General features: G+C 47.1%; 1 protein-coding gene across 1 annotated transcript in view; it reads left to right on the top strand.

The window, feature by feature from the left end:
* PLCD1 (phospholipase C, delta 1) overlaps positions 1 to 12193 on the top strand; it is a 47161-nt gene extending 34968 nt beyond the window's left edge. The window contains exons 9-15 of the mRNA XM_009881492.1: positions 3135 to 3302; positions 4818 to 4974; positions 5296 to 5412; positions 7290 to 7468; positions 8002 to 8134; positions 11121 to 11270; positions 11645 to 12193. Coding sequence (XP_009879794.1) covers positions 3135 to 3302; positions 4818 to 4974; positions 5296 to 5412; positions 7290 to 7468; positions 8002 to 8134; positions 11121 to 11270; positions 11645 to 11736 — 996 coding nt within the window. The 3' untranslated portion in view covers positions 11737 to 12193. The remainder of the gene's footprint in view (positions 1 to 3134; positions 3303 to 4817; positions 4975 to 5295; positions 5413 to 7289; positions 7469 to 8001; positions 8135 to 11120; positions 11271 to 11644) is intronic.
* The last annotated feature ends 1178 nt before the right edge of the window (positions 12194 to 13371 follow it).

Below are 13371 nucleotides of genomic sequence, written 5' to 3'. Positions count from 1 at the left end.
GGGAAGGGAAAGGAGTGCCATCCATCCCCCCAGCCACTCCACTCAGTAGAATCTAGTATCCTTGTAGCCTTTTCCATTTTCTTAGGTTGTATTCAACCTTGGGCTTGCCACAGGCAGTTGGAATAACTTTATGGTCTACTTGGAGAATATTTATTGAGTATTTCAGCTAATGCTTCTTCCTAAGACAAGAGATCTGCTCAACAGAGCTGAACTGATGAGCTGAGTGTCTTTCGCCTCAGGCTAGAAATACTTAATATCAGATGAAGGGGAACCAAGTGAGATGAAACAAGTGCATGTGTGTGTTTGTGTCTGTGTGTATCAGCTTATTTAAAACCTTATTAAAGAAGGTAAGTACTCAAATTTTGGACTTTGCTTCCTAGCACCTATATTAAAATGAAGGAAGACAATGTTTGGGACTGGCAGCTTCTATAGAGTGGATTCAGAGCAGTGCTACTATAGATCAGCACTTTCTCCAGGAAACAACAATGAAAATGTTCTGTTTTGGGGTGAATCTCACCCCTCATTGTGGACCAATATGCTATTGCGTCTTCTCCAAAGTTAGGTGGCACATAGACTGCTCTCCCTCGTAGACATGGCAGAAGTCAACTGCACAGCATTAGCATCCCCTAAACCTCTGCAATGCAACAGGACTCCAGAATGGAGCCAGTCTTTTAGATTTCATGGCCAAAAGGGGACCACCATAATCACCCTACAAAAGTCTCGTATAACACAGTTTGGGCTGACCAGTGTCCATGTGCCCATGAGGAGCATCTACAGTATATCCAAGGTTTCCCAGAGTAACCACAGTCTAGACAGGATAACAGTAGCACCGAGGACCCACGGCTGGCAGCCCTGGTATGGGGTGTGGGGAGGAGAAAAGGTGGAGACCGTGTTGCTGTGTCTTCAATGCTGATGTCGTTCAGCCACGTAGGGTGGGTCTGTGCCAGAAATTATACCTCCTGCTTGCTGGACAGGCTGTCCTGAACTGGAGAAGCTTAAAAAGGGGTAGTAGCTCTACCGGTAAGTAAAAATCAAGCAACCTGCGCCAAGTACCTTATCCCTAGTTTCCTACTGTTGAGCTGTGAGATGAGGTGGTAATGTTTCTTATCGACATTAAAAAGCAGAGGCAAGTAATGTATTATATAGCAGGATGTTATCCACAGGCTGTGAAGGACAAGAAGGGCTTCTTTGAGCCCCTCCTTGCTGTCCCCAGTGCAATCCCTCCAGGCTTGTCTATTCAAAGTGTTGACTGGAGCCTAAAAACTCACACAGAACTGGATTTCATCTGCTGCCAGAGTGTGTTGTGGTAGAACAGTGAAGAGCTGGATGTTGATGGCAGGAGGGTGGGAAGAGACATGCGAGCAGCAGACTGAAGTGAGACTCTGAAGATGAGCTAACTCATCTCCCAGCCACGGATGTGAAAAGACAGGTCCCAGCTCTGTCTGGAAGAGGGCTGAGAGGAGCTGGGAGGATGGAGGATGGATGCTATGCTTTGACTGCTCCTTTGGGCCTTATATTCCCAGTAACTGGTACATTCCTTCCAGCTGCCTTTGTGTAGCTTTTGAGTGACAGGGAAAGTGCCCCAATGTAAACAGATAATTTGTGGTAGCTGAAGAAAAATGCTCTTGGCTTCTGCCAAGGGTGGCAGAGTCAAATTTCGGCTCAAACCAAGCTTCATCCACAGCTTAGCCTGGTGGTGGAGTTGAGCTGGTTCCACAGCTTAGCCCAGTGGTGAGGAGTTGGGCTGGTCTCTGAAAAGACGTGATGTGATTTGCTTGCATCCACGAAAGGGGAATAATGTTCTGTGAAAATGCCTGTCATTTGAGAACGTTGCTTTTGCTGTTGTGGAAAGGCCAAATAAAGGGTGTCACTGAGAGGTGGGCAGACATGCTACACAGACTGAGAGCTTGGCTAATTCTGAGATTGCATTTTTTGAGAATAACTAGCACCCTCCAAAGCCAGGACTACCGAACACATCCATGTGGCAGCAAATCTCCCACTGATTTCACTGGAAGCTGCAGGATCTAGGGGTGCTCCTGGGCTGAATTAACTGATTTTGTAGCATAATCCACTCACGTGGTGATCGAATACAGGCAATCGCCCTTCTCAGTACTGCTCCCTGCTGCCAGCGTCGCTTCTGCCTTGTTTGGGTTCGGAGTCAGCTCTCTTCAGGCTTCAGCCCTCCTCCCACAGTCAGATCTTGCACAAGAGATACATCAGTGGTATGGTGGTCTGCGAGCAACCATGCGCTGTTGGTGTGTTCCTTCACCTGAGGTTTTATGTGGACTTTGAAAGAGGCTGGAGAGAGTTGATTCAGCACAAGAACTGTGTTCCTTGGATTAGCTCAGCAGCCAGCTGTGGTACGTTGGCACATGCTGCCGGTTATGATTAGTGTTGTACCACAGTAGCAGTTGCAGGAGAAGCTCTTTTCAGAAGAGGAAATACCATTGTGAAGGGTCTGGGAACTCTTCCGTGGGCTGTCAGCACCCTAAGGTTTCACCTGCAAGATCCCTTACGTATTAAAATCCCATGTCTGCTATGCATGAGGCACCTGTCCAGAAATTAATGGACCTCTCTCCCCATTAAAATGTCTGGCGGAGCAGAGGGCTGCACTGCTTCCATCCCTGCATGGATCTCATACCGTTTCCCAAGTTGTGCATGTGTTTATAACCATACATTGCAGAGACTGCAGTAGATTAAATAACAAAGGGGCAGAAACAGTGCCATGAATAGCTCCCATGAGCTCTAACCTCCAGGCTTGGCCTTGTTTGTGGGGCCCCATTCAGTTTTGAAAAAAAATAGTATATTTTTATTGCCTCTAACAGCACGAGAGTTTAAGTTGCCTAGTTGAGGGGATGGACAGCTCTGTATCGGAGGGGAATCTGTGAGCTATCAGGGGTTTTCAAACTCATGGCTTGTGGTCTCAGAGACTGGCCAGAGGCAGGGCAAGGCCTCAGTGGAAAAACAGACTTACATTTTATTTGTATCTATTGATACTAACCAGTGACTGATGCAACTCTAAAAGACCCTGGCCTTGGTTACAGCTGAGGAGCTGTTATACCCCTGTTCCTTTGGGGCAGGCCAGAATCTTTTCTACTAATCACCAGTTGTTTTGTCCACTTTTCCCTGTGCAGCAATTGAAAGGGAAGATCCTTGTGAAAGGCAAGAAGCTGAGCAGGCAGGAGGACCCCACTGGAACAAATGGGAACAACAACCTGGAGGCTGAGGATGTCTCTGATGAAGATGAAGCAGCTGAAATCGAAGATGAATCTGTAAAGACTGAGATACAACAGAAGGGCAAGGTAAGTAAAAGAATTAACTGAGTCCTAAAAAGGAACAGACCTGGAGAGGCAGAAAAGCTATAAACAAGATCTTTGCCTGTTGCAGAAGGCTCTGAAGTCCCGCATCAGGAAATCCCATCTCATTAGCCTATCCCATGACTCATGCTGGAATTGACATATACTTGTAATATGTTCCCAGCTAGGACAGGTTTCAGTGTGGTTTCAGCTGCTCAGCTGGGGATATGTAAGGGTGAATTGTTGAAATTGTTGGAGCTAAGGATTCCGGTCCTTGCTCAGATTAATGATCTCCATCCCAAGCACAAACAGAGGTCTTCTGGAGCCAGTCAAGCATGAAGGTTGGCTTCTTTCCTTAAAATGAGGCTGCAGGACCCTGCAGCTGGGACAGACCATGCAGCTTTTATGGAAGCAGTAGAAGGGCACATGTTCAATCTATCTCCGTCTGATTTTCAGAAGTGTATTTGTCATGGGACCATCATGACTTTGTTTATTACCAGAGACTGATGCTTTTCTAGTCACATTTTGGGACATACCTGCACCCTCACTGGCCATGTTTTTCTGACCTGGAGGAGGAATGGAGGGAGTGAAGAGCTATGGATTTATGGGGAAGGGGTCAAAGCAGTTTGGATGACATTTTCTGGGTGGAAAAGGCTGACTTTTCCACCCAGAACACATCAGTGTTTTGCTCCCTCATGTGAGGACATTCATTTTTCCAGACTGCAGGTCATTGTGAAGGCCATATTCCTTACGGACCAGGTTCATAGGTGATATCAATACATTCAGTCCCATAGATGGCAAAGATAATTGATGTTGCCTCTGGATCTGGTCTGATCTATGCTTTCCCTTGCTGATTTGCTCACTCTTTGGGGGTCTTATTTCTTTCTCTGAACTATAGACAATAATGTGTATAATGTTGAAGTCTATCATTTTCTTTTCTTGCCTCTGATGGGAGCTGGTGGCTCTCACTTCACTCTTGCACCAATGAATGTGGCTGTGGAGTACGAGGCACCTACATTGTGAGAACTTCCTAGTTCAAGGGGAAAAAGCCCAAACTCTTTGGAGGCCAAAACTTTCTTCCTTTCCCCTTACTTCCAGGTTTGCACACTTGGGACCGGGACCAACTTGTGAGTTGTGGTAGCCAAGCTGAAATACTCATTCACATAATAACATGCAAATAAATGTAGAAGGAGAAATGGCCCAGATGAAATGAAATATTCTTGGTAGTAACACTTGGGAAGTCAGTGATATCATTGGACAGGTCAGGATGGGCTTGAAAGGGCAGTGATGCTCCGAGAGGAAGGATTAGCACTCTCCATGCAGGGCAGGGGACATGGTAAGGGCAGCCTGCCCCTTTTCCACCCTTTCTCTGCATAGGGGTGCCACTGAGTGTTGATAGTGTGCATCCTTTTCATGTGAAGATGGTGGAGAAGAGAAGCTCCAGGGGTCCTAGATAAAACATGATTATTAGAATTATGACTGCAGAAACTCCCCACAAAACTCTTGCTCTTGTGCTTTTAGAGTGACACCTTGAAGCTGGCCAAGGAGCTGTCAGACACAGTTGTCTACTGCAAGAGTGTCCATTTCAATGGCTTTGAAGACCCCAGCCACCCTCGGGCTTTCTACGAGATGTCGTCATTCACAGAGAGCAAAGCTCTGAAACTAGCCCAGGAGTCTGGTATGTATGTTCTGCTCTGGCAAAAGGCCATCCACTGTCTCAGTCACCCATAAAGGGACAGCTAGTGGTGGTGGACAGCTAGCATGAGGAAAAGACATCCTGAAAGATGTGGGTTAAGATCTCTTTGGCCATGCATGTCACTGAGAAACAGTGGGAATAACTTTATATCATAGAGGCTGTTCCAAGAAGGGCATTTTATATAGGTAGTTCATATTCAGCCAGACTCGCCAGGCAGAGGAGCAGTACGTATGGCAGCATCAAGAAGAAATAAAAGTAGTCCCCATCACTGAAAGGGTAATTTTCTTCTTTTTTTTTCTGTAGGAACCAGTTTTATTCATCACAACATCAGGCACCTCAGCCGGATCTACCCTGCAGGCTGGAGGACAGATTCTTCCAACTACAACCCCATTGACTTGTGGAACGTCGGCTGCCAGATCGGTGGGTGCAACTGCGAGGTTGGAGAGGGTCAACCTGGCTGGGTTGCCTATGACCTGGCTATAGAGGGGCTTCAATTGAGGTAGATGCGTGATCTCAAGCTATTTGCAGGCAGAGAGGCTCAGTGCTCACTGGGAGAGATCAGCTCTTCAGCCAATGCTCAGTCACTTTTCATAGACCATTTTCTGGTCCACCTCAAAACCATTAGGAGAGCCTTCCCTGCACATTAATGTACACATCCCTGCAATTTCACTGGAAGCTGAGTTATTGCCATTTAACAAAGGAGGAGGGAGCCAGGAGTTACAGTCTTTTACTAAAAAGCGTGCTGAAATCTCTGGCAAAGATGTAAACCAAACTCTTGAGCCCTAGAGCAAGGCCATAACCGTAAGGTCCAAGCTGTGGCCTGAGCTGCTCCCTGTAGTCAAAGCAGCGCATCATACCTACTCCCAGGGCGTGGAGGCGTCTGGTGAGATATTGATGTCTCAGAGATTTGGTGAAATCAAGGGTCTCGGAGCCTGTTAAGTGAATTATGTTGTAGCTTTCATCCAGAAAACCCAGTGCAGTGCTAAGTGGGAAGGCTGGTGATGACATGCTTGGCTCTCTTGGTGATGCTGGATGTTGGAGATGTCCCAGTTGTGCCTATGTGGCCCAGCCAAGCAAGAGAATCTGCAGATGCAGGGCTCCCTGGCCCCCAGCTGTGTAGACCAACATGGGGTGGATGTGCCTGGCAGTGTATGAACTCGCTGGGTGCTGCAGTCCCCACGAGGGGCACAAGTACCACCCATTGTCCTGTCTCCCCAGCATTGAGTCTGGCCTCAGGAGAGTCCTTGGGACCCAACATCAGGTCCCTCAGGGTACACTAAGGCCAGACCCTCATGCCTTGTCTGGCATGAATTCAGTTTGTGGGCACCCAAAATAAGTTGGGGTTTTTTTTTCAGAAGTCCAGACTACTTGCAGCTCCCAGTAAAATCAGTATACTGCAGTTATTAAAGTCTTGTTTGCAGGTGGAAAAACAGGGGAGTCCCTTAAAATGCTTTTGGCCATCAAGTATTACAGGGTATGTAGAACCCAGGACAAGAATAAGTTACTGTCTCTCCTAGAGCTGTCTTAGAAGTTGCTAAAGGGGTTAACATCACCCTCGAGAAATCAATGGAGTACTGAGGAGGTGCTGGGGTCCATGTGCGCTCCCTATGTGATATTAACGAGACTGTTCACTGAGACTGCTTCCAGATTTGACATCAACGCTTTTAAAAAGACACTGGCAAATTGGAAAGAACACAAGAAATCTGCCTGGTGTTAGGACATTGGTAAGGCTTGATCTATTTTGGGCAGGGGACAATAAAGAGATGATTTGATCACAGCTTCTGTACTCCTGCATGAGGAGTTCATACAGTGAAGAGCTCTCTAGGCTAACCAACAAAGGCATCAGTGGTCCTCAGGATGGCAAATAGAAATAGGCATATCTGGGCTGGAAAGGAAGTTTTATAATGAGGGTAAGTGGCCAGAAAAGAATCTGAGAAGGATTTGCTGTCTTCACTGCAGGAGATAACTCCTTCAGCATAGAAATGAATAGGTTTATCTAAAAGATGCAGTTGTCTAACCAGGTGACAGAAGTTCAATGCAGGATTCTTTTTGACCCGGTGGCAGGCAGGAGAACAACTGAGATGGCTGTAATGGCTCCTTCTGTCACTGACATCTATGAATGCAAGAACTCTTCAGGGGTAGCAAACTGTGAGGGTCAGAGTTTCTAACTGCTCTTTGAAGCACAGAAAAGCCAATGTTTACATCCATGAAGTGCAATTTCATGTGAACAGAATTTGTATAAAAAGGGTCCCATTGATTTATCTGAAAGTGACTGAATTTATTTATTTATGTTGCAGTTGCCCTAAATTTCCAGACAGCAGGCACAGAAATGGATGTCTACCAGGGTCGGTTCCAGGACAATGGGTTTTCTGGGTATGTCTTAAAGCCGGAATTCCTCCGGGATGAACAAACCAAATTCAATCCAAAATCCATCACAGAAGGAACATGGGGGACAAAGAAGAAGCTTCTGCTTAAAGTAAGAATAGAAGTCGGAAAATGTCTCAGTGGCATCCACCTTCGGGGGGGGGTGTAGGTTGTACCTTCTCTTTCTCCTGGTCCCACCTGGGCAATGTTATCCTAACCCTACTCACTTCCCATTGCTGGCACCTCTGCTTCAGTCCTGCATGGGCTCTCATCCTCCAGGGACTTACTCACGTGTTTAATGTTCAGCAGTAGGAGAGCTAATGACAATATTCACTGTCGTTACAGAAAGATGCAGGCAGACATGCAGTCAAGAGTCACCACTGTTGTTTCCAAGTATCACCTGATCACTGTGGCAACAGTTAGCAAAGTTGCCTGCCCCCTCTCCAGCTGGCTGGGCTGGAGCAATGTTCATTGGCTGCTTTGGCTCATAACAACTTAAACTGAAGGATGTCACAACGCTGGCTCTGAAAGACCAGCACCAGCTTGTGACAACAGGTCCTTCTCTCCTGGAGATGGAGAAGGAATTTTGCCAGGGAGCCCCCTCTCGTAATGATGTCCTGACCTCTTCCTCTGTTTCCTCCACAGATCATCTCTGGTCAGCAGCTGCCCAAGGTGAACAAAAGCAAAAACTCCATTGTTGATCCGAAGGTAACGGTAGAGATCCACGGCGTCCAACAGGATAACAACAAAAAGCAGACCAAAGTCATTGAAAACAATGGTAAGGGGTTTTCTTCCATGCTGTGCTCTCATGGGGCAGTAACCCTGTGGTTTCATGTAGCAGGGTGTGCAGTAACCCTCTGGCCAGACCTGCCCAGGTGCACCCAAGCCTGCCCACACTAAGCAGATACATAAGGTGCTGTTGGCCTACTTCAGTGCAGGGACCCTGGTTATAGACTGTTGGTGGCATGGACTAACCCCACAGACTGATGTCCCTGTGGAGAATTACTTTCAGGGGTCCTTTCCTCTCTTCTCTCTCTAAGATGTTTGGACACAGAAGTTCCCTGAAATAAAACATCAGCCGTATGAGTTGTTTTGAGACTGGCTGCCAAATTTGCAGAGCTACAGCTTTGGAAGTGCTCTTTACCTCCACGCAGTTGGTCTTGACCTGAGATGCATGGGTCCCCAACACAATCTTCCCAGAGAAGGCTTCTTGTGAGGCTGATTTAATCCTGAAAGTGTCACAAACTCACAAAAGGTTGAGGTTGCAAGGGACTTTGGAGATGTCTGTTCCAGCCCCTGCCCAAAGCAGGACCAACCTCAAAGTTAACTCAATTTGCTCAGGGTATTGCCCAGATGAATTTTGAATATCTGGAAAGAGGGAGATTCCCCAGACTCTCTGGGCTCTCTCAAGTGATCCAGTCTTTGAATAACCTCATGATAAAATAAGATACCCCTATTCTTAACCAGAAATTCCCCTATTGCAGTTTGTGCCCATTATGCATCACGCTTTTGCTGTGCACCTGTAAGAAGCGCCTGGCTCTATCTTCTCTGTAAGGAGGTAGTGGAGGATGGCAATAATAACCCCCATGTCCTTCTTCGGGTTGAATAACGACCTCTCTCAGCCTCTTCTCATACATAACAGTCTGTGCAAAAGGAGAACATTTCCTGTAGCTCAGAGCCTGCTCACAAGGCAGGGACACTGCATCTGCTCATCCTCTTGGCCAAAATGGCACTGGTGCTAAATTAACGCACATCACAGCAATGTTACAGGTGAGGGGTGAAAGCCATCAGCCCCCCTCTCCAAAAAGCCAGGCTCAAGCCTTACCCAGCACTGAACTCGGAGAGCTCACAGACATTTCACCTCCCCATGGACCCTTTCTCAACCATCAAACATGGCTGTGATTTCCCTCCGTGCAGTGAGGGAATATCGTGGCCTTTTGAGTTTGCAGAGGGCAGGTTCAGCCCTCTCTCCTGTGGGAGTAACGAGGCAGTAGGAGTCTGAGAAATCAGTCCTCACCCTCCCGCTGACAAACACACAGGTATACACACACACACACACACACACACGCCGCTTTTCTGCATGAAGTAAGAGCCAAGTGCTAGAAAGCCAATGCATATTTTCCTCCCTGCTAACAATGTTTCCCTTTTCCTCTTTCCTGTTTGAGTAAATCTGGCGTGGCTTCTAAAGCTCATGGCCATTTCCGTCACCTACAATAATTTTTATAATGAGTGAAATCTGCGTAGGGAATGTTTCAGACCTGCCAGACCTGTTCCTCAGGGCTGCTCAGTGCACCCAGCCCCACGGCTGGTCCTTGGCTGGATGGAGGGATACCGGAGCGATGCTGGAGGGAGTGTTGCCCGGTGGAAAGTGAATCAAACTATGAAAATATCAGCATTGGAAAGGGGCAGCTGCAGAGAGGGGGTTGCATTTCATGGGCTGAGTTTTCAGATACGTGACTGTGCTTCAGCAGCTCACCTGGTTTCATGTTGGTGGGACTGAAGCAGTGGCTGTAGGTACAGATCAGGTCACAGCGGTGCAGCTGTGGAGCTTGAGAGGCTGTGGGAACCTGCTGACTCAGAAGCTCTGAGCATCTCACTACGGCTCTGAGATAAGTCGAAAACTCCCCACAGATGTCAGTGCAGTGAAACTTACTGTCCTAGGGCTGAAGGCTTTCGCTCAACTTTAATGATTTCTGCTCCCGTGGGATCAGCAACACTGGGTTCTTTCCCCCCAAAAAGGGGAAGCTTGAACAGATATGTGTTATCTGAACGGTCCAGTTGATTTAATCCTATGAAAGTCCAATTAAAGCGCACCAGCCCAACACAGATATTTTGCAATGGCAGTGTTCGCAGGCCCATCTCAGCACCCTGCCTCCTGACAAATTGTCTGCAGGCCCCCCATGACCAGCAGGCTTCAGCTGACGTTTTGCTGTCCTTGGGCTTCTGCTCTGCACAGGCTGGGCCGATGGCAGCAGCATTTATAACAGGATGTCCTCTCCTCCTGTTTGTTTCTGGGGAGTGGTTTATTGAAACTGCTGAGAGTGCCCGCCATGAGAGAGCACTGAGCTTCCTCTTCACCTCTCGCCTGATGGGATGGTCTGGGTTTTGTTTGCTTTGCGAGTCCGGATCACGATATCCTTATCCATAACAGAAGTGGGGTTAGTCTGTCTGTCTCAGACACTGCCCTTATACAGGGAGACATAAACCATTTTTTCCACAGACTTGATGATGCTTTTTGTAATCAGATACTCCTCATTAACCTTCCTTGCAGACAGGGAAACTGAGGCACAGAGTGGTGTACACATGGGTGTATCTCAAGCACTCAGTGAGGCTTGAGGCCCCAGAAGGCTGTCACAACACAATGGCACAGCTTTCCTCTCTGCTCCCCTCTGGTAAAAATTTGCAGCTGGTCCAACGGCAACCAGAGATATCCATGTATCAGCCAGAGAGAGCCTGTGGAGCAGAGCTGAGTTTACCTCCCTCCTGCTCCTCGCTGCCTTCTGGGAGGCTGATGCTGAGTTCTGCAATGAGCAGCCTAAGCTGAAGGATTCATCGATACCAGGAGGCAAACCAGTGTCAGAGCTGGGAACAATGGTCTCAGCACCTCGTGAGACTTTTGACCTGGGTCAGGTTAGGTTGGCAGTCAGGCAAAGTCTCCGTGCATTTGCAAGCATCTCTGACCTCCATCCTTGCTTGTGAGCATCTCTTGCTTCCTTCCCTGTTTGTAAGCAGCTCTGATCTCCTTCCTTGTCTATGTCGCCCAGGCTTTAACCCAAAATGGGATGAAGAGTTTACATTTGACATAGAGATCCCTGAACTTGCCCTAGTCCGGTTTGTGGTGGAAGACTTTGACATGTCAACCAAGAATGACTTCATCGGGCAGTACACCCTCCCCTTCACTAGTCTGAAGCAAGGTAAGGCCCTGCTCCCTGTTCTTCACAGCTACTGGGCCCTTTGGGAAGCTCCAGTGTCCTAGATGAGTGGTCCAGATCCAGCACACCGCGGGTCAGAACAGGTCCTCTCTCTGGGGTATGGGCAAGATGATAAATGGTTTATTGGGCAGCTGTTAACTCTGTTTCTGGTGAAGGGATCCCCTTGTCACCAGTTGTCTTAGGCACGGTATGTTACCAATGCTCAAAGCCATGAGTCTCAGACCTACCTGTTCTGTGGAGTACTGGGAGGAAATGCTCCAAGACAGGGAGATGTTTTTGCAGGTGCTTGGCAAATGTCAGCAAATATTTTTCCAACTGGACTAAAGGCCACTTTCCATCTGTGTCTCTGCTTCCAGGTTACCGCCATATCCATCTTCTGACCAAGAATGGAGACCCCTACTCCTCCTCCACCCTCTTTGTGTACATCGATATCCAGGACTGTGATTAGCAGCTCAGCTCTTTCAGGGCACAGTGAACCTCGTTACAGACCGAGAAGGAATTCAGCGTGTGAAGTCTGCCAATGTCAGGGTCCCCTCAAACCCCCAGTGCCTTCTCTGGAGCAGCACACGGTGCTCCGTAGGACCCTGATGTGAAATAGCCATTGACCTCCAATCTGCGTGCTGGAAACATCCTAATGCTGCTGTTGAGATTGATCCTTTTGTACCAGTTCGAGCAATCCAGCTGTGTTTTTAGTTCACTTTACTTAGTGGGATTTTTTAATTCTGCTTCTAGCGAGAGGATAGGGGCACCTTTTTAGCAAAGTACAACTCTTGGGTTGGGTTCGGTCAGGCATCTGGACAAAACACCCAACATCTGTGCAAGAAAAAAATCCACCCCACGGCTGAAATCAGTGGCCAGACGCCAGGCCATTTCTTGCAACTTCAGATGTCAGCCCTCTTTCACCACCTGAAGTCTTAAATGGGGACACAATTCTCTTTTCTGTTACAGATTAAAAAAGAAAGCTGCACTACAAAGGCCCATGTTATATAACTCGACTTTCCTTTTGTATTATAATAAAAAATACATGAACACTACTCTGCCTGTGTGCCTGGCTCTCAGCCAGGTCGCTTTGCATTCGAAGCCTGGCTCTCATCCTGTGAAGGAGAAAGAAGCTGCCGAACGGCAGATTTCCCTCTAACCCAAAGTGAAACCCACTCAAAGGGACTTCAGAGAATGTCTTTTGCCGATGACAGTGGAAATACACTCAACTGACAGTAAGAATTTTTTTTTTTAATGCGGTAAAACTTTCTTTGTTTGTGTTTTTATAGAAAAACCTAATTTTTTAACACAGAGGAAGCGGCAGTAGAAGCTGTTGTAAATGTTAGCCTGGTCCCAGTTGCACTGCAGAGGTAACCGAGCACAAACAGACAAGAGTGTTTTGAACAGCAACAGTATTTATGGCAAAAGGTGATTTTTCTTCAAGTACAACTACAGAGTTAAGGGAATATTGTTGAAATAAAATAATATATATTTTGAAGTGTAAACTATGTTACTAACAATATGTTAGACTGTTAAAAGTAAAAAAAACTGAAAAAGTCTAATTCCTTGTCACTATTTGCCTCTTTGTCTTACTTGAATGCAACACACATGAAGTTGGAGATAGACATGCTTTATTTCTTAAAGCTGTCAGTCTTTCTGGGATTTTTCATGCCTGGTGGTGTAGAGGATGGGCTTCTACCAGAGAGGTTAATGTCCTTTTAAGTAAATTCCAGTCCACTCACTCCCCCACCTATTTTTGAGTCCAAAATAGCCTGGATTTAGTGATTCTTTAGTCTGCTGCAAAACTGGATTTCACTTAGTCCTATCTGGAGTTTGTTATGCTGCAGTAATCATTGCTGGACACATTGATTTTTCTTCTTCATTACAATATTGTGGGATGTTGTAAACCATTGCCAATTAAATGTGAAGTATATCCACTACTCAAAGGCTTATATTGAATTAACAGCCAGCGGTTGAAAGAGTTCCAGGGTGGCAGAGGCCACCGAGGCTGAGCAGGGTGTCTTGCAGTGTCATGGGCTCTCTCTCAGCTCACCTCTGGGATGGGGCTTGTTGTATCAGGAGACACATTTGAAGGCCGAAGCCG

Source organism: Charadrius vociferus, unplaced genomic scaffold (genome assembly GCF_000708025.1).
Source record: "Charadrius vociferus isolate BGI_N301 unplaced genomic scaffold, ASM70802v2 scaffold403, whole genome shotgun sequence".
Taxonomy (NCBI): domain Eukaryota; kingdom Metazoa; phylum Chordata; class Aves; order Charadriiformes; family Charadriidae; genus Charadrius; species Charadrius vociferus.
This window is presented reverse-complemented; position numbering and strand designations above follow the sequence as displayed.